Source organism: Marmota monax, unplaced genomic scaffold (genome assembly GCF_021218885.2).
Source record: "Marmota monax isolate L192 unplaced genomic scaffold, Marmota_monax_Labrador192_F-V1.1 WCK01_AAM20220418_F8-fsc00014, whole genome shotgun sequence".
NCBI classification, from domain to species: Eukaryota; Metazoa; Chordata; class Mammalia; order Rodentia; family Sciuridae; genus Marmota; species Marmota monax.
The window spans coordinates 23,836,892-23,860,224 of record NW_026695222.1 but is presented as its reverse complement, the minus strand read 5'-3'; the positions used below and the strand labels follow the sequence as shown (position 1 = coordinate 23,860,224).

General features: G+C 51.5%; 1 protein-coding gene across 6 annotated transcripts in view; it reads right to left on the bottom strand.

Moving 5' to 3' along the window:
* The window catches only part of Hnf4a (hepatocyte nuclear factor 4 alpha), a 54,241-nt gene that overhangs the window by 3,651 nt on the left and 27,257 nt on the right, over positions 1–23,333 (bottom strand). For 2 of the 6 annotated variants that reach the window (XM_046433756.2, XM_046433757.2), the window contains exons 2-9: positions 17,382–17,556; positions 16,323–16,417; positions 11,717–11,823; positions 10,936–11,091; positions 7,552–7,639; positions 6,336–6,491; positions 3,746–3,982; positions 399–551 (exon numbers count right to left, since the gene is read on the bottom strand). In XM_046433756.2, coding sequence (XP_046289712.1) covers positions 399–551; positions 3,746–3,982; positions 6,336–6,491; positions 7,552–7,639; positions 10,936–11,091; positions 11,717–11,823; positions 16,323–16,417; positions 17,382–17,556 — 1,167 coding nt within the window. Of the gene's footprint in view, positions 1–398; positions 552–3,745; positions 3,983–6,335; positions 6,492–7,551; positions 7,640–10,935; positions 11,092–11,716; positions 11,824–16,322; positions 16,418–17,381; positions 17,557–21,504; positions 21,674–22,639; positions 23,064–23,333 lie in introns of those variants that run through there. The other 4 variants (XM_058575612.1, XM_058575613.1, XM_046433754.1 and 1 more) reach the window with 4 other exon arrangements.

Genomic DNA, 23,333 nt, shown 5'->3' with positions numbered 1-23,333 from the left:
TTGATAATTTAATTTTTTGGAGAGCTTTACCCAATGACAAACTCACCTCAGATAATGGTCTATCCCAGAGGACATCCCTAACCCATGGACTGTCTCTTCCAATTGTGTAATGATAGCCTTACCCAACTGGGCAGCCATATTTCAGTGAACAGTATTATCTTATGGAAATCTCACCCAGTGGTAACCTCATCCAATGAATTGCCTCATTCCCAGGACAGTTTCATTTGGCAGAAGTTGTCAATCACCTCATTGACTAAACAGCTTCAACAAATGGACAACCTCACCCCTCATTCTCCGCTCTGGAACACAGAGAACAGTTGTATCCCAGTTTCACCTTCTAGACTCAAACTTCTGCTTCCTTTCTAGCCCCATCCTTGGGTAGAACCCAGGTTGCCCACCTGCCTGTCCCCTGGGTCGGGGCCACTCACACATCTGTCCGTTGCTGAGGTGAGTGGGCATCGTGTTGGCAACAATGACGTTGGTGCCCATGTGCTCCTGCATCAGGTGAGGGTGCAGGGGGTGGTGGGCATGGGGTGCATCACTGGAGGACCCTGCAGGTAAAGAGAGTATCAATCAGGACGGTGAGGCTGGGATAAGGACCATAGGCCTTGAAGCACCGTCCTCCTCAGGTGTGGTCAATCAACCTGCCCATCCAACAATGATGGTACCTATTGAGTATTCCAGGGTTAGTAAACCAGGGCTCACCATTCCTGTCCACAGGCTTCATATGGGATTGAGAAGACCCAAAATACCAAGAGAGTAAAAGTGACTTGAAAGAAGAGCATATAAGGAACTCTGAGATCACTTAAATATAGTGAGGGTGTTGGTTGCATAGTCATAGAATAAGTTTAATCAAAGACTCTCAAAGCTCCTTGACCTGCAAGTCCTTCAACCATTTGATCCCAACTCACCTGTCAGCCTCACCTTCCAACTCTGCTTCAGCCAAGCTGACCTACTTGGAGTATCTGTGTGTCCCCCATGTTTTCCTATCTCTGAGCTTTCTCTCACATTGTGGCTTCCATCTGGGATGCCTCACTTGGATTTTGCCTCCCATCCTTCTAGCTCATTCCATGGGGTACCATCCCTGAAAAATTTCACCCAAGTTCCATAAGTCCAAACCCCAGCTCAGATATTTCCTCCTTTGGGAAGATTCTTCTGAATCTCCCCACTCTTCTTTTTCTCCTTAACTGTAATTTATCTGCTACTCAATTTGGGAGCAATCCAAATCCACAGTAATTTATCTATAACTCAACTTTGGGAAAAACCACTTCTTCTGTCTATGGGCATTACAATTATAGGTATATATTTCTTTACTTTTTTTTCTCTGAGGGCCTAGTGAAGTTTCAGGAACACAGTAACTGCTTCAAACAATGAGTGGAGGAGTAATAAAATATAAAGTATGGTGGCATAATAGGCCATAATCATTAATGTGACTGATGTTGGATTTCAAGGCACATCTGATCTATAATTAATAATTATTGAGCACCTATCCTGTGCCTGGTACTAGTTTAAAGCACTTCTCATATTTTACATAATTAATTGCTCACAACAAACCTGGAGTTTGGATACCATCACTTCCCATTCTACAGATGAGAAAACAGCAGCCAGAGGGATTATTTTACCCAACACAACAGACCACAACCTCCTGATTCTGATCACAGTAACCCGTGCTTCATAATAACCCCACACCCACAGGATCAGTGTGAGAATGGAATGAGCTACCATTTGACAGTGGTTCTCAACTTGGATTGATTTTTGTCCACTCAGGAGACATTTGACAATATCTAAAGATGTTTTTGGTTGCCACCACTGGAGAAGTGCCACTGGCATCTCATGGGTAGAGGCTAGAGATGCAGCTCAACCCTGCACATGGCAGCCTTTCAAGGCAAAGAACTATCCAATTCCAAACATGGTGGTGCTGGGCCCCTCCTGGGCCCGGCATGGACCTCCCAGCAGCATCTCCTACACCATCTCCCAAACCTCCAGGGCAGACGCCCTCACTTGGATTTTGCCTCCCATCCTTCTAGCTCATTCCATGGGGTACCATCCCTGAAAAATTTCAACCCTACTGAGGCTATTCATTGGTTGACTCCTAGTCTCGCACCTACAACCCCATTTTTCTTCCAGTCCAGCCAAGATCCATGGTCTATCATTACAATCACTCCTTCTTAATTATCCCCAACCCCCTCAGAGCTCCCCTTCAGAATAAAGCATTTTCAAAATCTCTCTACCCGGTGTCCACTTCTTCACCCACCCCTCCAAGTGGATTCCATTCTCAGACTGCTCATTGCTTTAAGCATAAGAGTCAAGAGCCTTCACATTGCCATCCGGTGGATGCTGCCCCTCCTCCCTTTTCCTCCCTCCCCCCACAAACCCAGGGTAGAATTTTACACCATTAAATATCCTGTCTTCCTTTTCAGACACTCTTCTCTTGGATTCTGGAACTCTCCTTGTTTCCTCCCACCCCCCCGGGCGAGCTTTCCCCCATAGTTGTCCAGGCATGTTCTCCTGTCCAATTTCCTAAATGTCGGAAGCCATGGAGCTGCCTTGTGCCTTGGGTTTGAACCTTAGACTTGTTCATTCAGCTGCTCCCTTGAAATAACCCAAGCCAGATACATAACAGTCCTTCCATACTCGACTCCCGTCCTGAATGGATCTCCTGGGTCACTCCTCCCACCACCCCCAGGCCCAGCCATTTGCTTCAACCTTCTCATCTCAGAACATGACTCCATCAGCATTTCTGCCACTCAAAACAAAAATGTAGGCTTCACACTTGACCCTGTTCTCATCGCCCCCCATTTCTGATCCATCAGCAAGCGCTTGGGTCCTTCCTCCTGATAGATGATCCAGATCATATCTGCTGTCTGTTGCCACAGTCCAGACCTCCTCTGTCCCTCACATGACTGCAGAGAGTAACATTCTCAGGGGTCTCTTGCTTCCATTTCACCGCCCCCACCATCAAATTTACTCTCTACCCAATAGTCAGAGTGCTTCTTTTGCAACATCAGTCTGATTTTCAGTCTACTTACAATAGGTGCAAGGAGAGTTAAATCTAAATTTCTGACTTGCCTACAACCATCTGTTTATGATTTGGTTTCTACCTAATCTCCATCTGCATCTCATACAGTTCCCAGTCACAGTCTTGCCCTTCCTTCTCAACACACGAACTTCTGCCTCAAGGGCAGCTTCTGCCTGGAATGTTCCTGTAGCTTTTACATCACAGAAATCACACTTCAGTGAGGTCACCCTTGACCAAACCCATCTACAAAGCATCTTTTCAGTTAAGCTTTATCATATATCTGTTGATTTCAAAATCTATAGTTACCTTCTTATTACATACTTGGTCATTTCCTGTCCCCCTGAGCCTTTGTACACACACACAGCTCTGTGCATGCAAGCAGCATATGCCCACTCACTGAGCTAGCTCTCTCTCTCTCTCTCTCTCTCTCTCACACACACACACACACACACACGCACGCACATCCTCCAGGAGGGCAGAGATTTGCTCTTTGTTGAGTCTCCAGCACTTCAAACATTGACTGACAAAGGCCAGGCTTCCAGCGCCTGAACAAATGGACTTCTGTTTCTTCTCATTTTTCTGATGAGGAAACTGAGGCCCAGGCAGTTTAAGCAACTTGCTCAAAGCCAATTGAATCAATAATGGAGCCCAGAGTTGAGCTCAAGTCTATCTGAGGCTGTCTCCCAGAAAGGTGCCCCCAGTACCCCTCCTGGGCCTGGCACGGACCTCCCAGCAGCATCTCCTGCAGCAGGTTGTCAATCTTGGCCATGCCGAAGAGCTTGATGAACTGGATCTGCTCAATCATCTGCCAGGTGATGCTCTGCAGTGTGGGCAGCAGCAGCAGCAGCTCCCCAAAGCGGCCACGGGAGTCGTACTGGCGGTCGTTGATGTAGTCCTCCAGGCTCACCTGCACCTGAGAACGCAGCCGCTTGATCTTGCCGGGGTCACTCAGCCCCTTGGCATCTGCAATGGAAAGGGGTGGTCAGGGTGGACAGCAGATGTTCCCTGACTTGTGGGGCCCAAATTGGGCTTAGCCACCCAATATCACACAGGGACTCTTTAACAGTTTGGGGGCAAAGATTTGGGGTTTTCTACAACCAGGGTACATTTCCTAAGAGAGCAAACTGTGGGAATAGGGAATAAGGGACAGAGTGTGGGGCTGCAGGAACAGGCCCAATAGGAGACCTTGGGCCATCTCCTTAATGTAGCTCCTGCTATATTAAGAATCTCCCCTTCTCTGCCTGCTACCACCTGGGGACTCAGCCAAGGTCTCATCTCCTCCAGGAAGTCTCCTCCATCCTGCTTTCCTAGGTCTACATTGTATGTCCATCATGTTCCCAAGGTCCTGTGGCTCCTCCATCACTACTGCCCACATGGGATGTTATCGCTCTTCCACTAGACCCTGAGCTCCAGGTGGGCAAGCATGTCTTAATTGCCATGTTAACCCACCATCACAGTAGCCACTACCATGTGTAGGCAATCTTTGTTGAGGTAGGTAACTGAATGAAGGGATGGATGGATGGAGGAAAGGATGAATGAAAAAAATCCTTGATTAAATTCTAGATCCTTATCCTAGAAGCGGAGGTAAGTCATCAATACTTTCATCTCAGCCTTCATGGAAGTAATACATTTACTTCCTCTCTTATGAACAAAGGAAGTGGCAGAAGGAGTTTTCCCACATTTCCAGTGGGCTGTCTCCACTGTCCCAAGGTTGTGAATTCTTTTATTCAGTTGACAAACTTTCATGGAGCAGCTCCTGCCCTCTGAATCAGGCTGCTAATTCTGACTCGGCACCAGTAACCCAGTTGTGTTTCCCAGTAAATGTCACCTGCCCAGCCTAGTTCTAGCCCTGGCTAGGCCCTATACAAAAACCAGAATTAGGGCTGCGGATGTGGCTCAAGTGGTAGCGCGCTCGCCTGGCATGCGTGCAGCCCGGGTTCGATTCTCAGCACCACATACAAACAAAGATGTTGTGTCCTCGAAAAATAAATAAATAAATATTTAAAAAAAAAAAAAAAACAGAATTAGAATTCTCACCCTCCAGGAAAGGGGAATAGCATGTGGAAGATAAGAACGTGGGCTTGAGAGATAGAGGTTGACAGATAGTCTAAAGTTCAAATCAGCCATTTCCTCCAGGAAATGTGACCAATCAAATGATTGACTGGTCAAATCATTTGATTTTGGTGTCTCAGTTTCCTTATTTGCAAATGAGGGCAATAATAATTCCTACCTCACAGACACCGTGTTATAAGGTGATGTGCATAAAGTGTTTAAAACTGTGCTTCTGTGAGCATTCAATAAATGGAGGTCATTTTTCCCCTTCATTGCTGTGATGATTAGAGGTGATCTCTGAAGACAGATCCAGCACCCTCTAGGAACTCTCTAATATGGAAGAGAAGAGGGATACAAGCAAGTCTCTGGGCTGAGGCACCTTCACAATGTCAAGGTACCTTGCTCACAGATGTGACTCACACTCTATAAAAATGCATGTGCAAAAGTCAACAGATGGAATGGAGAGAGGAGAAGAGAGCCAAGGCGAGCACATCCTGCTAAGTGAAGGGTCAGAAGATTCTGTGGACAGTTGATAGGACAATAAATAAAGGTGGGGGAGACACAACCAAAAGCTCCAAAGGCAATGAGTGGACACAGGAACACAGCAATAAAAATATATAGGGAAGATGGGGGAGAAAAATGGGAATAGCAGTGGAGAAGAGCAGCATCCTTAGCCAGGATGGGAGGAGAACTATGATCTAAAATGCATAAAGCAAGAAATATGGGGCTAGGAATGTAGCTCGGGAGAGAGTGCTTGCCTAGCATGCACAAGAACCAGGATTCCATTCCCAGGACTGCGAAAAACCAAAACCCAAATCGGAAATATAAGGCTTCATGGTTTATTTTAGACTGTTGAGATGACTGCCACAGGGATCAGTTAAAAGAATCAGAAATTTATTTATTGGAGAGTGGGCTATGGAAAAGTGAGGTCTGAGGGGGTAGATTATTTGCATTTTCAGTACATGTAGATCATGTAGATATTATCTCAAAAAATTTTTTGGAAGAAGCAAAGAAGGAAGACAGGAAATCAGGAGAAAGAAGGAGGAGGGGAAGAAAGGAAGGGAGAGAAAAAAAACCCAGGCTTTTGGGGTCAGTTTGCCTTGCCAAGTCCCATTATCCCTTTGAACCTTGACTTGCCTCATCTATTGAATGGGGCTGATGGAAAGCATCTCTCCTGATTCTCATGACAGGTCAGGAACCCAGCAGGAGAAGTCTGACAGAGTATCTGGGGCATCAAGGATGGGTTAGGAAGTGTGGGTGGTACCTGGGTCGAAGAAGATGATGGCTTTGAGGCAGGCATACTCGTTGTCATCTATCTGCAACTCCTGGAAGGGCAGCACCAGCTCATCAAGGATGCGAATGGACACCCGGCTCATCTCCGCCAGTTCCGGACAGTGCCGAGGGACGATATAGTCATTGCCTGGGTGGTTTGGGAGGGAGAGAGGATGGGGCAATCACCTCGGGTCGAGCCCTCTCCTGAAGCTGGGGTTTGTAGGTGGCAATGCAAGTGGTACCCGGGAGGAGGACCTGCAGGGACTGTCATGCTCATTTCACAGATGCAAGATCTGAAGCCAAGGGGAAGAGGTCGAGGTACCAGAAGTCAGTAGGCTGAGCTTGGAACTGGGATGTTTAGGACCCCTTTCATATCACCCAAGCTCCCTTTGCCAGTGGGACTCAAGACTGAGTCCATTCAAGGGGCACCTGGAGGCATAAAAATGTCCATGGATAAGGGACCAGATTCTGGAGCTAGACTGCCCTAGCTGAGCAGTTCTGCCACTTAGGGTCACTTAACTTCTCTGTGACTCAGTTTTCTCATCTATAAAATAGGGATAGATAATAGAGCTTCTCAGGGTTATTGTACTAAAAGAGGTTACGTGCTGGGCATGGGCCACCATGCCTGTAACCCTAGTAACTCAGGAGGCTGAGACAGGAGGATGGCAAGTTGAAGGCCAACCTGGGCAACTTAGCAACAGCCTGTCTCAAAATAAAAAATAAAGTCCTGGGGAAATAGCTCAGTGGTGAAGCTTCCCTGGGATTACTCCCCAGTATCTTAATAAATAAATAAATAAAGTTGGTGAAGTAGTCAGTGTAGTCCATGGCATAGGAAGTGTGCTTTTAAAAGCATTTAAAATAATAAATATATCAGGGAGGCAGAAGACATGGATGGGGGTTTGTGCCATTCCTGGCCTCTTCTTGTTCTTAGTCCAGAAAGAACGTCAGAATTCAAGGGTAATTCCAGGGGTAACCCTGACTGAGCTCCATCTTCAAGACCTGGGAGATTTCCTTGTTTGCATCCACACTTCCTTGTGTCTGAGTGGGGCATCTAGCAGAGAACCGAGTCCTGGAACCCTGTCTCGCAAGCCTGAGAGACAACCTGGCCGTGTTGGTCTGTTGCCCTGCCCCAAGGGCCCCACCACCGAGCTCTCTGTTGCTTGGGTGTGCCCCTTGCACAGAGCTGGCTGGGACAGGCAGCTTCTCACCTAGGAGCAGCACGTCTTTGAACACCATGGATCTCTTGGTGGCTCCAAGCAGCAGGTGCTCCCCGGCATGCGCTCTGAGCAGGGCCACCTGGAAGGGAGAAGGGATGGCGTCTAGCATCTGAGCCCCTGGTAAGGCTGCTCCTGGCCAACACAGTGACCCTGGGAAAGACAGTTTAGTGTTCCCTCTGCCTTTAACTTGTCTGAACTATGAAATGGGCATCACAAAACTGCTGTTTTCCTTCTACAGTGGATCAGTGAGGGGCTTGGTTAGGGTTTGGTAGAAACTCAGAAGAAGAAAGAACAGATCCTTAGAGCCGAGAGACCTCTCCTTGACTCCGCCCTTGAACTGCTGTTGTCATTGAACAAGTAGCTGCTCTCCCCACCCCTCATTTGTGTGCCTAGGGCAACTGGAGGTAGCATTCTAAGTGTATTCTTTTAAAAATTATTATTATTGGCACATATTAATTGTACAAATTAATGGGTTTGACTGTAAAATGATATTGGACCAAGTCCCTTCTCTCCCTATGACCCGCACTGCCATCATCCCCCTTTGAGCAGAAGAAGCTCATCAGATTTTCAAAAGTCTATTGCCCCAAATGTTCTAAAATTGTGGATCCCAAGTTCCTACCCATGGACCAGTTGCCAAGAATTATGCAAGGTGCTATATGGAAGTGCAGATCCTGAGGCCCGACTCTGGCAATTCTGATTATATAAGGAGCAGGCTCAGGGGTCTGCATTACACAAGCTCCCCAGAGGATCCAGAAGCCCCGCTGAGTTTGGAAATCACTGGTCTGGAAGTTCCCAGGGCATCTGTCCACTTGACATCAGAAAAGTCTAGGATTCTGAGAAATTTTTCAAGAACTTGGAGATGGATGTTGGTTCTCAGAAAAGGGTCGACCCAAGGCAAAGGTATGGTAGAGGCAGCTAGCAGGCCCTTTCCCTGCAGGGAGGACAGAGCCTGTGAAGGATGAAGTCTGATGCAGGGCCCAGCTGACTCACAGGGCATGTCTGTCCTGTCAAAGTCATCTGCCTTGCATGAGGATAAAACATGGGCTTGAAATCCAGGGGCAGGCCAGCTGTCTTGAGGATCTTGCCTTCAAAGTGGGGGGGCTTTGGAGGCTCTGTAGCAAGCCACGCCGGAGGGTGAAGTGCTACCATCACTCATCCGCTGCATTGCTTTCTCTCAGCTATGAAGTGGTAAGTGCCTACTAAGTGTCTGACACTCCCTTAGATGATGGGTAAGATCTAAGGATACCATCTCTAGGATCATAGAACTAACTCTCTCTGTAGAGGGCCAGATAATAAAGTACAAGACAAAGAAATGGGACAGAGGGCCACAGGGCTTCATAGGAAGGGAGAGAAGGAAACCGAGCGCTGTGTGGTCAGGGCGAGGGGGTGAGTAGAGCATCAAAAGATGAGGTGGGGGGGGTCTCTCCAAGGAGGTAAGGTGCTGCGAGGCCTGGAAGGTCCCTGGCACATAGGAAGCTCCTCATAGACATTTGAGTGAATGAAAGAAGGAACAGGTTCAGGGAAGAAGGCATGTGCATACAGCTTCCTCTCCAGATCTAACCCCTCCTGGGCATCCTCTGTCCTAACCCCTTTTGTCCCACTGTGGCCAGAAGGAAAACTGAAAAAGAGGAAACATGGGACACCTTGGAGGTGAGAATCCACTTTCCATGACCAAGGAAGGAAGGAAGGGATGCTGGTCACCCGGCATCGCCCGTTGGCCAGGCACCGAGCAGACCTTGTGTCAATCAGACAGTGGCTCTCAAACTGTGAGGCAGGGAACCTGGATTCAGATCCCAGCTCTGCGGTCAGCTTGCTCTGTGGCTTTAGGCCACTCACTCTCTCTCTCTTGTCCTCAATCTCCTTGTGCATTCATCCCCAGCCACTTCCAGGTCTCAGCAGATGAATGTCCAAAATAAGCCAAGAAGCACACGCACTCAGAAGCTGGTTCCTGGGGCAATGTCAACAGGAATGCCAAGTCCTTTGGGGTACAATGACCTTAACTCTCCCAGGTGGGCCCTATGTGTGCTGGGCAAGATGGGCTCCTTTTACACCATGAATGGGTTCCCAGGTCCAGCCCTGATGTGGCAGCTGTGCTGGGGGGCGGGCAGCTGGGGGGTGTTAATGATTGTCTGGTGTTATTGGCCACCCATCACTGCCCTCTGAGAATGCTCTGAGCCCCAGCCAGAGAGGTTTGGGTGGGAAATTGAGGTTAACAATTGCTCAGCTTCGGGGTATCTTGTTGCCCTGCTAAGCCCCTGGGAAGGAACAGGGGGATTAAACATTAATGCGGACACCCTGGAAGACTGCAGAGGGACTGCAGCCAGAGCACGAGGGCTAGGGGAGAAGTCGGGGGCAGCTTGGACAAGATCCCTGCCCGTCGATTCTCCTAAGGGCGGGAGGAATCCGGGGAAGAGGGCTTCTGGTCCAGCCCCTGGAGAGGCTGCAGAAGAGCCACATCAGGGTTTTCATAGAGCACCCATGGGGCCATCTTACAACGGTTCCCTAGAGCCCAGGGGCCAAAGAAGTTTGGGAAGTTTCTTTGAGAAAGACCAGCCTGGCTGCAAGGCTTGTCTTGTGCAAAGGCACCAGATGCTTCCTCCAACACTGTGACAGTGGCTCAGTCCACGTCCCTTCTCCCAGCCCCCAGGTGTTGTCTGTGAGGTCAATGCGGTTGGTGGAGTAGGGAAGGGGGGCTCTGTCACATGCAGCACCTTAGAAAGCCATTTGTTCTCAGTCACACACTACATTCCCAGGCCTTTTTCACCCATGGGAGATTTTCAGTGTTCGGAAGTAGGAATTTTGAGAAATTAAATGCTAAGGGAAACCCATCTTGTTGAAAACAAGAAAGAATCTGATGGTGGGGAGGCCTGCTGTGGTCCAGCTGCCATCCTGCACCTATCAAACAGTAACATCCTCTGTCCTCTTGACAGCGCTCTGATGGGAAGAATTCCCACTTGACGGATAAGAAAAATGAGGGTCAGAAAGAAGTGATTTATCTAGGATCATCCAGGGAACTGGTCCTAAGCCCAAACCTCCTGACTTCTGTCGCTGAATCCCTGTCACCACCCCCCAGAAGAGCTGTGTCCTGTGGTGGTTAGGAGCCTGAACTTTGGAGCTTCCCTGGCTGGTTCTAATCCCAGTTGTGCAGGAGACCATCTGTGTGACCTTGAGCAAGTAACTTAACCTTTCCATTCCCCCGTTTCCTCACCTAGAAGGTGGGAAGAATCATAGTACCTGCCTCATAGTCATTGGAGGGATTGAATGAGTTATTCTTTGTAGAGTGACTTGAACACATGAGCACTATGTGTTATGTTTAATAAAATCGAATCCGTTTAAGGCTCTTTCACAGGGGGACCCGCAGGACTGTGCCCTCACCTGGTCATCCAGGAGGAGCTCACAGAAAGCTGGGATGTACTTGGCCCACTCCACCAGCACCAGTAGCTGCTCCTTCATGGACTCGCAGACGTCGGCAATGTTGGCGATCTTCTTGGCACGGATGTCGCCGTTGATCCCCGAGACGGGGGAGGTGATCTAGGAGAGAGGAAGGAAGTGCTGAGCACTTGCTCAGAGCCTGCTTCCCAGAACTCTTCCCTGCCTGGAGGGGACTGGGCCCAATGGGTGCCTTCCAGCTCAGAAGGAAGCTCTGGGGAAAGGGACAGAAGGGAGGACACAGAGTGGAGGGGGAGGGCTCTCTCTGGACCTTGCCTGCTCCTCCTCCAGCTCCTTAGAGCCCCAGGAATCCCTCAGCCCTAGAGGAGAAGCTGGGAAAAATTCATCACCTCATCTCATAGAGGGAGCTGCCATGGCCCAGAGAAGAGCTGTGATTTGCTTGAGGCCACACAGCAAGGGGTTACCTGAGCCCCAGTTTGACACCCCAGTCTAGTGGTCTGCCCCTCTATTCTCTTGGGACTGATGTCAAGCCCTCAGTTGAGAGCACAGACTCTGCTTGGCCTACGGAATGTGGGATGAAGTACACAGTGCCCCGCAGCATCAGGTCGACACCGAATTCTGTCTTTGCTATGAAACGGGCCATGTGACATGGGACTCAGTTTCCCATCCATAATATCTGATATTCCAGAGCCTGGCTGGGGAGGACAGAGGTGGAGGAAGTAAGACTACTGTATAGTGTGAGACACGCCAGGTGTCACCCCTGTACCTGCTGGGACAGGACCTCGGCCTGCAGGAGCGCATTGATGGAGGGCAGGCTGCTGTCCTCGTAGCTGGACCTCCGAGTGCTGATCCGGTCCCGCTCATTTTGGACGGCTGTGAGGAGGCAGGAGAGGTGAGGAGAGGGCAGAGAGGGTCGGGGTGGATGTCCCATGACCCTGAGGAGTGGTGCAAGAGGAGAGAGTTCAACTCAGGGCTGCCCCTAGGGGAAGGAAGCGGGAGGGCCAGCGGTGGTGGGACATTCGGAGGATACAGCCCAGCTCAGCATGTGGGAATGAGGGAGGCAGGTTCTAAATCAGCCTGCGGGAGTGATGGCCCATTCCCAGGGGCATGTGAGACACTGGAGACTTGACCAGGACTGAAGATGGGCCTGGGGCACTGAGGAGGGGAGCTTAGAGATCACAGGTTTTCAAGTGGTTTGGAAGAGGGTTCCTTTCTCTCCAAATGAAAAGTGTGTAAAAAAAGCAAAACGAGTTGAACCAGGTGATCCAGAGATGGCCAAGGATTCCTGAAGACCAGGCTGAAGCCTAGCCCTGGGCAGGGTCCCTGGAGGACCCACCTGCCCTGGTGGCTCATCCACTAGCAGGAACCCCTGAGCCTGGGCTGACCTCAGAGTTGGCAGGGCAAGGCTGCCTCCCTCCTGCCCATGCTGGCTGCCCTCCAGAACCGGGGATCCAGGCCTGTGCCCACCACCACCAGAGTCAGTCTAGCCTAAGATATCAGACTGTCCTTCCACTGTCCCAGACACATCCCTTGGAGTCCCAGAGGCCTCCCTGTATAACGAGGCTTTGCTGAAGCAGGAAAAAGAGGCTGCAGAGACCTCGGCTCATGTCTGGAATCCGTCTCTCTCTCTCTGCTACTAGGAATGGCATCCCCACTCCTGGCTTCAGTGTCCCCACCCACAGCTCTGCCCCTCAGCCTGCTCCCTGCATTTCCTCGCATCTCAGGAAGCCACAGGTGGATTCTCCCAGCCCTTCATCCAAACCCTGGGAGTCGTCCTGTACTTCTCTCACACCACCCCATACTGACTCACCCTGCCCATTGTCAGCAATCCCTAGGTCCACAGCGGCCCACTGTCTCCCCTCTAGGCTGGTGCAGGCCTTGCCCCTCAAGTTCCTACCAAATCTGCAGCACCCCTCGCCACCCAGACACACCACCCTCGTCCTTAGGGCCGCCACTGCTGACCCACAGCCTGGAATCCCCTTTCCCCCAGGACTTAGTGACTTCCTCGCTTCATTCATGTCTCCATAATAGTATCACCTTCCCCCTCCAATCCCCTGTTCAATGTGGCATCCCCTCCCTCAGGCCCTGTCCTCTCACCCTACTTGATTTTTCTTTAAGGCAATTATTATAGAATTATTTGTCAACTTTTTTATTATCCATCTCCCTAGGAGATGGAAGATTCCAGAAGACCAGAACTTTAGCCTTCTTCTTCTCTGTTGTCTCCCCAACATCGGGAACGCAGCCTGGCACACAGTAGGTGCTCAATAAATATTTGTTAGTGAGTGGAAGAGGGTGTTGGAGAGATGGCTCTCATTCTTACTAACACCCTGTTTCTCCATGGAACACGGACAACCCAGACTATTTCACTTCCTCTTGATTTCACAGTGTTGAGAATAAAGGTCAAAACAGTCTAAATTGGGCCCAGGAGTCAGTGGGGTGCAGCAGAGATCCTGAGGTAGGAGAGCTCCTCTAGCCCACATCCCTGTCCGTGGGTGCTCACCCAGGCACCTCACCCTTCCCCTGGCAGCCGGCACCCAACGGGGCGCCATGGGGAGGCGGGTGCAATGAAAGGGCTGCCGTCAGCAGCTGCGGACAGGGCTCCTCAAGGTTAAGCTGGCCTTATCAGTGCCCGGCGCGAGCTCAGTCACGGAATGATGTTTTCCAAATGTTTGCTCAGTATTAGCAGGGGTCGGGGACCTAATGTAACTTCCATTGAATATTAACCGGCCAGGGCAGAGGCAGAGAGGAGATGAGCCCATCTTCCTACAGAACGCTGGGGCGGGGCCTGAGCCAGGCGTCTGGGTCCCTCTCCCCTGCCTAGATGGCTGCTCGCCATTCTCTGCTTCTATTGGGCTCACCGATACTCAGGTTTCTCCCCAGACCCCCCGTCCAAGTCTTTGCACCCCCAGGGAACCCCTTTCTAGACACTGTGGAATTTTCTTCTGACCAAGACTCACAGGCCTGTGTCATTTCCAGCTCTTCCCTGTAGTCCAAAGGAAGTTTCAGGAGTCCAGACCAGAACATGCCTCCCAAACACGTCACTATGATTTCAATCCCTGGAGCTTGGTGCCTGCTCATGCCAAGGAGCCTGAGTTCTAAGCCAGACTCCCTCACCTCAGTTTCCCCACCTATGAAGGGCAGAGTGATAGATTTGATGACTTCTAGACTCACCTAGTCCAGAAACCCTCCATTTCCAGCTCCTACTGTTGGTCTTCCAGGACTACTCTTGGTTTTCAGTCCCCTAATCCTCCTGTAGACATCAAGGGAAAGAAAACTGCCCCCAACTCTCCTGGCCATTGAGTTTCCACTGACTTCCACTTGGCTTTGGGAATTTCTCATCAGCCTGAGAAGGGGTGTCGTGGGCTAAAAGACTTAAAGATAGCAACACCCTAACTTCCAAGGCCTTGACCACAGCTGCTTCCCTGTCCCATTCTCAAAGCAACCATGCATGCGCCATGGTCTTCCACATAACCCAGGCATGCAGATAAGCAGCCGCATTTGCTGGCCCACCCTCACTGGCCATCCACAAATCTGTTCTCCTGGAAAATATCTGCTTTCCTGGTCCAAGAGGCAGGCAGATATCCTCAAAGCTGAGCTAAGGCTGAACAAACAGCCTGGGGCCCATTTTCCTCCCGGGAGCTAACATATGGGGTTGCTGGTTCTGTGGATGACAGTTCAGCTCCTTTGCTTTATAAATGGAAAACAGGAGCCCAGAAGAGGTGGGAATGTCCCTAAAGTTGCACAGAAAATTACTTTGGTTGTTAACAAGAGACATATATAAAGACTGACCATAGGCAGGACCGGGACACAGACAGCCCAGGCAGGTGGCCTCAGCTGAGGGGGCCGCCAGCCCTCTCCCACCAGATGATAGTTCTACATGAGACTCCTTCTCTCAAACACAATGTCTTTGGGATATCACCTCTGGACCATCATAGAGCCTCAAATCTTAGGCCTTTGGGGTCACAGAATCACCGTTCCCTGGAACCATAGAATGTGAGGCCCTCAGCCGGTAGTTCAGTCTCATCTCCAAAACTCACACGTGTACCACATCCCCTCTCATAATATCCCCCAATCCATAAGATGGTCCTGAACTTGAAGGTGACAGAGGGTCAGAGGGCTTACTCCCCAGGCAAACTGGGGTGGTGATGTGAAGAGGGGATGCTGGCACTTTGCAAAACCCCTACTGTGTTGGAGAACCACTAAGTGTTAGAATCGTGGTGTCTGGAGCAGTAACGATAGGCCCAGATTTTCCAGTGGAAATTCCAAGTTGATACTAAGGCCCTGTAGAGATGAGCCAGGGTCTCAGGGGCAGGGGCAGGGGACAGGAGGCTACCAAGGCTGAGCTTCACCTCCTTCCTAGTTGACCTGGGGCAGTCTGGGTCCCAGGTTTCTGCTTCTGGATGGGGGGTGTGTGTGTGTGTGTGTGTGTGTGTGTGTGAGAACGGGACCAGACCTGGACTGTACAGGACTGGAAGTGAAGGCCTGAGGTTAGTCCCAGAGCTGCAAAAGGTGAGTCAAGAGAAGAAGAAAACAAAAAGATTTGAAAATGACTCCAGTTACTTTGAAATGGGGAACCACTTTTAAACATCCCTTGGGCCTAAAGGTGTGGAGGGGCAGCAGCATTGAGGTGTTGTCCAAATAGCACAAAGCTGAGGTGCAAAGCTGGGCTTTCCACTGACCAGCTGTGGGGCCTCAGGCAAGTGCTTCCCCACTGGGGGCCTTGGTTTGAGGAAAAGAGTAGGCCAGAGTGGGCACGAGAATGAATGAGCTGTGGATTGTGGGAAAAGTCAGCTTAGTGACTGGTGTTGGCTTGTGAGGAAGCCTGGGGAGACCATCAGGGATGCTGTGCCCTGTTTCTCCCCTCTCCTCCTCCATCCAGGAGGAGGCTGGCACCTTGCTCCCTTTGTCTAGAATAGGAAAACTTTAGAGATCACCCGATACCCAAGAATGAGGGCCAAGGGAATTGGGACACTTGTCCCTTGAACAGGAAGCCCAGGAATAGTGAGCCCATTAGTTTGAGTGGTGGGTCCTTAGATGCTTATAGTATTACACTCTATGCTTTTTGTAATGTTTGAGATATTACATTAAGAAGAAACACCCAGCTTGGCTCCCTCGTGGTGGGACAGGAGGGCAGAGGTGGCAGTTGCTGGGAGCCCAAGTATCTGAGTGGGAGCTTATCTCTGAATCTTTCTCAAGACCAAGCCCAGCCGCTCCCTATGGTCAGATTTCCAGGCCCTCCCTCCTCTCAGCCATTAGCCAGTCACCCTGGGGCCTGTCACCAAGCCATAAAGTGTGGCTACAGTTGTAAATGACGGTCAGGGAGCCATGGGCACAGGTGGGGCGGTGGTGGGTAGGGGAGGGCTGAGGCTCACCTTCCTTCTTCATGCCAGCCCGGAAGCACTTCTTGAGCCTGCAGTAGCGACATTGGTTCCTCTTGTCTTTGTCCACCACACACTGTCGGCTGAATCTGGAGAGGACTTGGGATGGTTGGATGGAAAAGACACGACTTCCCCATCTTAGGACAGAACGGGGACCCTGACCATATGGCCACCCCAGCAACCTTGCTCTATCTCTGCACCCCAGGAATTCTCATGATATCCCAACAGGACATGGAGGGATCGTGTGGATTTTCTGAGAGTACCACCTATCCTGCCAAACATGGAGAAACCGAGGCTCAGAGGGGCAACATGGGGACCTGGTCACCCAGCTGGTTGGAGATAAGCTGAGTGGGAACCTTAGTCTCTTGAGTGCCGGAGCACTGCTATCTCCCTATCTTGTGAGAGCCCAGAGCCCACAGCAGGCTCCCAGTGAGGGCTCAGCCGATACTTGGTCCACAGAAGCATCTCTGGGGGAGAGGGTCTGAGGTAGGGGTGAGGCCACACAGTAGTTATGGGTGAGGACCTGAGGGTCAACCAGGGTGCCATCACTGATTCAAGCTGGCTGATCTTGGGCAAATTCTGAATCCTCCAAACCACAGCTTCCTCATATATCAAATGGGAAAAATAATAGTAACCACCTCAGAGGGGTATCTGTCGGCAGGGGACAGTGAGCTGAAACCTGAATGAGGCTTGGCACAGGATTTGCTCATGGCTGTGATTTTATCATTGTTGTTTTCCAAAATGAGATATGTTTTCAAAGGCGAGATCTCCAAACCCTCAGGAAGCAGAAAGGCCATGGGCCAATCTCACATTTGTCTTAGAAACAGTGTCATCTTGGAGGATGGGTCTCTTCTCTCTATGGTTAATAAGCCGGATTGGTAGAGTAGATGCTCCCACCTAGATCCACAAAGCCCAAGAAACCAGAGGTGTCTTGAGGGCCTTAAAGGGCAGAGGCCTCTGGGACCCACTTGGGAAGGAGCTGGACCCTGGGGAGCATGAGCCCAAGTGTGCCCATTTCCCAGCTGGAGACATGGAGGCCGAGGGGCTCCTCACCTGCAGGAATACATGTGGTTCTTCCTCACGCTCCTCCGGAAGAAGCCTTTGCAGCCGTCGCAGCTCGAGGCACCGTAATGTTTGCCCGTGGCACGGTCTCCGCAGATGGCACACAGGGCACTGACACCCAGGCTGTTGGGCGCGGCGAGGTTGGTGCCTTCTGATGGGGATGTGTCTGTACCAGAAGAGAAAGAGTGAGGCCTCAGGAGGGCTGGAGAGCCAGGAACCACAGGACCTTGTGGAGATCTTTCTAGGGCTTCGGCCTAGGCCAGACTAGAGGTTCTTTCTACCCTAACACCCGTCATGGACCTCGGGCAAGTCACGTGGCCTCATTTTGCATCTATTGTCTTCTAACTTCACAGGGTCATCTGGGGGTGGGGTGAGATTGGCCCATGGCCTTTCTGCTTCCTGAGGGTTTGGAGATCTCTCCTTTGAAAACATATCTCATTTTGGAAAACAACAATGATAAAATCATCTGCTAGGGCCCTGTCCCCTCAAGGAAGTTTCTAGTCCAGTTTTCCAGAAGCCATGAAACCTAGCCACTCCAGAGGTGAGTTTGACCCCAGAGACTCCTAGTTGGGCAGAAGGGACATGGAAGGGACAAGTATTCTCCCAGATTCTCCTCAGATCCAGGTCCTGTCCCTCTTCCTCGCCAGTGACCAGGGCTGGGTACATCTCAGCTTGGTGCTCATAAGCCCTGCAGGCTCCCTAGGGAGCAAGAGAAACATTCACTCCTTTGCCTCCTGGGAGGGTCATGGCAAGGTCTAGGCACCTCTCAAATACTTCCTGTCCCAGAGGCAAAAGGCACCACATCTGTTTGAAAGCAGGGGAGGTTGGAGGCTGCAGGGGAGGTTGGAGGCTGCAGGTGAGGGAGCCTCGGGCTTAGGTGGTGTCAGGGTCCCCTGGACCTCATGCTGAGGCTGGCCTTGGCCAAGTTCCTTTTCCTGCTTTAATCTCCCCTAGCCTCAGTTTCCCCAGCTATAAAAGGGAGTTGTTCAACTGGTCCAGATCTTTTCAGATTTCAAAAAATCTCAGCCCTTGAGCCCCCCTTTTTTTGTAAGCAAATCTTCCACCAAGAATAAAGCCCTCAGAGAAGATAATAAAACCCAACACCATCCTCCCTCAGAAGTGCATAACTGTTTCCACAGAAACTCTGAATCTGCTCTTGGACTCCTAAAGGGACTATGGGTTAAGGCCTGGAGAGGGACGTAGTGCTGGAGTTAGGGCAGAGGCTCTGAAACCGTGTGGTCCAGAATCAGATCCCAATTTGCCCACTTGATCATGTGATGCTGGCTGCCTTGTCTCCTCACTTGTAAACCAAGCAGCATAATAAGATCCCCTAGAGTCGTTCTGAGGATTCCCATATTGATACATGTGGAGTGCTTGGCCCACAGAAAGCCCTGTATCAGCGACTGTGAAATAAAAGTGTCTCTGCAGAAGGGGGCTCTTGCCGCAGATGACCTGAGCCCGCATGGCCAAGCAGACCACATCTCAGCTCTGACGTCGCCTGGCTGAACATCTCCTAGGACTCCCGAGTGTGCGCAGGAGTGTGGCCCCTCCACCTGGTGAATTATTCCTGGAGACAGGGATAATTGTTAAGCTGCGTCTGGTGCCCTTTCTCCCTCAGCTCTCCTCCCTGGGCCCCCAGGGAGAGCTCCCTGACATTTGAAACTCCCTGACATTCGGGCAGAGACTGGAAGGGGCCCCCTTCTGGGCAGGATGGGCTGGGTACCATCAGGAAGATCATCTTCCCCCTGAAGTCAGCTGACCACACCCATTCTCCAGGTGAGGACACCGAGGCTCAGAAGGGACAAGTGACGTGCCCAATGTCGTAACACTGATGCTAAGTAGAGAGGCCATTTTATGGTGTGAGTGTGCTGCACTGCTCCACCATGCTGCCTATGCTGGGGTGTCTGTTGGAGTCTCAAGAAACAAGGACCCCAGGTGGTGTGGTGGCGCACACCTGAAATCCCAGTGATTCGGGAGGCTGAGGCAGGAGGATTGCAAGTTGGAGGCCAGGCTCAGCAACTTAAAGAGACCCTATCTCAAAATTTAAAAAATAATGGGCTGAGGATATAGCTTAGTGGTAGAGCGCCCCTAGGCTTTATCTCTAGTACTGCAAAAAAAAAAAAAGAAGAAGAAAAGAAACATGGACCCCTCCCGCTGCTGCTTCTGAATTGGGGTAGGGGATGGGTGTCTATCCTTGGAGCCTTCGAGCAACCAGCTCAGAATATACCCCCAAATCTTTAGAGGACAACGTCACGTAACCCCAACACCCAGACAACTGCAAGCGCCAGTGGAGGAGTCAGATTCTGCTTACAGATGCCCAGAGTCCTTGAGATGACCCCTGTTGGGGCCAGGGCTAAGCACTCAGGAACCTTATCTTATTTATCCTCTGGTTAGCCCTGGGAGGCAGGCGATACTACTATCCCATTCTATAGATAAGAAAACTGAGGCTCAGGGAAGAAAGAAGCTTGCTGGGTTCCCACCGGTGGGAAAGATCTCTGTCAGATTTGAGCTCCAATCCTTTGGACTCCAGAGTTGGAGGTGTTGTGTCTTAGGGACACCCAGTCAACCTTTGCCTCAGGAGCACACGAATCCTGGGCTCTGGATGGAACTGTGTAGAGGCCAGGAGTGTGACAACACGTACTGTCCCTGTGAGGTCACAAGACACCCTGTCTCGTGCAACAGAAACATCCCAGATCCTCCTAGAAGCCAGATGGGCTTCTCCTGGGGTGGAGAAGCCCATTTTATAGAAGATGCAGAGGCCAAGAGAGGAGGTGACATGCCCAAGGTCACACAATGGTGGATGGCAGGGGTGGGTGAGCACCAATGAGACTGACCCAGCTGCCGCCTCCTCTTTCTAGCTGCATGAACCAGCACTTTCCAGCCCTCCGCCAGAGCCGCAGCCTGACACCAAGGGGCTCAGAGCTGTGGGAGGAAGCAGCGGCAGGCTGACCTCAGCCAGCTGCCATCTCTGTTCTGAGGCTGGCCTGGGACCTGCTAGGGCCCTTTGCCTCCAGGGTCTTCCTGCTTCCAGGCTTTCTGCTTCCTCCCACCTCCTGCGGAGAACCGCCCAGCACCTACAGATGCATCATTAGTGATGTGAGAACCAACCTGGAGAGTCACACACAGGCGACAATACCTGCTGAGAGGCAGATGGAGATGTGGCTGGTGTGAAGCTCATTTGGTGAATGGCTACAGCAGAGATCCACACAACGGTTCTGCAAGGTCACACACTGACCCCCACCCAGGGGATATGCACAGACATACAGCAGGTGCAGACATGGGTGCCCTGCAGAATGGCACGCAGGACGCACAGGCAGAAAGCACAGGGCACAAAAACGTGTGCCCACCTCCCCCAATGTAGCCAGCTAACATGGCACTTGTGAACAGACATCCACAGACCTGCACACACACTCAGGCTGCTTATGTTACGTAAACAAGACACACAGACAGCCCTGGGACACAGACAGACCTACTCGAGGAACAAATACCAACAGGAACAGATGCAGAACACACACAGGCCAACAACACAAATAGGCCAATGTATTTCCAAAGATACGCGTCTGCCCCTCCCAGACACTACACACAGAAACAGGATCACACACAGCACACAGCTGAGGTGGCCTCTCAGCCAGCTAATCTTGCCCGAGAGCTCCCTTTCTACACTCCAATTCCCCGGGGAAAGTCCCAAGGACACTCTGAAATGCAGCTATGCCTCCAGCCACTGTCTCCAGGGACAAGCACCTTTCCATCTCTCTGACCTAGGCCAAGGGCCTCCAGGGGGGCATGTTGGTTTGAATTATTGGAACTGGACACTGAAAAGGAGCTCCTCTTTACATCTCTGTTGCCAGCGGCAGGCCCAGCAGGACAGCTCTGAGGTCACAGGGACTGTGGAAGGGCCTGGAATAGGGGGATACTGGGATCCATTTTTTGCTGAAAATCTGCCCTGGCCAGGCTCCCCTCACCCAGAATGCCTCTGGCTGTGGTACTTGGGCTTCACCTGGCAACATCTATGCAGCCCACAGGACCCACCTACCATTTTCTACCATTCTCCTCCCACCCCAAAGCCAAGTGCCAAAGATCGGCTCCCATACCTGGGCACACCTGCCCCACCTACCATTGCCCATGCTCAACACCTGCACATTCTCAAATTCCAGGGTGGTGTAGGCCGGGTCCAGCGCGGCACTGTAGTCAGCCATATCCATGTCGACGAGAGTTTTGGAGAGGCGCATTCTCCCCTACCTCCGCGCCTCGGCCACCCACCCTACCCAGGATGCCCACTCCCAGCCCCTGCCCTCCACCCTCCCCCTATCTCCCCCCAGATCCCTTCTCTGCCTTCCTTCCTTTCAAACTGTCCTCTGGGAGGCTCAGCCTGGAGTCTGGGCCTAGCTTCTGTGAAGGGGTGGAGGCTGTGCCGGGGAGGGCTGGGGGTTAATGGTTAATCGTCCCCCGCTGGTGGATAGGCTGGGCGGGGCCGGGGATTTGGTTGTTTGTTGGTTTCTGACTGACACCTGGGGGGCTAATTACAAGGCCGGGGCCCTCACCAGTATTCAGTTATCGGTTCTGCAAGGCAGGCGCCGAATGTGCTGGCATTCATTTGACCCCTGACTCGGCCACTCCACAGTCACTGTCACCCCAAGTGGGACATTCAGACTGGATGCTTAGGCAGTGACAGTCTATCTCCAGGACGCCCTAACTCAGTCACTTCCTAAATCATTGACTTCACCCCTCAGTGCTCCTGCAGAGATAAATCTCCCTGTGGACCATGAATGGAAACCTAATCCCAGGCCCAAGCAGCAGTCCTGTGGATCCTGGGAGCTCCCTTCCAGTTCCCTTCCATTTTCCCACTTGTCCTGGGAACAGAACAGACTTGAAGTGTTGGGACGATGGGGCTCAACTCTAGGTCCCTCCCCGGCTTTCTATGACTCCCCAATGGCTACCACTAGCCACATAGCTCCACTGATTCCTGGTCTCGTCTTTTGCTTCCCTCGGCCCCCGCCCACTCCCAGACACAGGCTGAGACAAGGCTTGCAGCCCGGCAGGCCTGGGTTAGCACTCAGGCGCCTGCCACCCCCTAATCATCACTCTGGGTAAATGATTCTCCTCGCTGAGCCTCAGTTTCCTTCTCTGTAAAAGGTACAGTCAACCTCAAAGGCAGTTTAGTAATGAGATGGCAGAAGAAAAAACCCTGTTCCTGTCTCCCTGTCACTCTGCACACAGTTCCTCCATGCAGCGGGGCTTCATGGCTGTACCTGCGGTGCGGTCACCTTCAGAAGGGCCCTGCGCACGGTCAGTGCTGTGCTGTTGCTCTTGACATCTTTTGTGATGTCTGAACAAGGCGCCCTGCACTTTCATTTGGGACTGGGCTCTCAAAATTCTGCAGCGTGCCCGGTCTGTCTTCAGCTCTTGGCTCCGCTGGTCCTTCTCATGCCCTGCAACCCTCTGCGCCTTCTCTACAGACGCGTTCAAGGGCTCCAACGCCAGCCAGGGAGATGGCATTGCAATGCAGAGGCTTAGGAGGCCTGGGCCTGTCGTGCTCTGCTGGTCAGAAGGGAGGTCGGGGGCGGAGGGGGGGATGTGGTAATAACCCAGGGAAAGAGGGGGAGGGCCAGCCCAGGAGCCCTGGTGGGTGAAGTGTGAGGGAGCTAGGGGTGAGCGCATGGGCAGGGGAATGGAAGAGGGGCAAAGGCAGGAGGTGCGCCCTCTCCATGTTCTTCAACCACCAGAAGCCCTTCCTTTGCCCTGGTTAGCTTTATTCTCCCCCTTCCCCCTCTATCCCTGGAGGTGAGGAGGTGGGGATGTGGGAGGAGGTGCATAAGAAGAGGGGGAAAACAGAGGCAGGATTGGCTGCCAGGAGACTGGGGTTTAGAAACCAGCCCTGTCACTATTTGGATGGCTGTGTTTACATCACATCTTGTCCCAGGGCTTCAATAACCTCATCTGTAA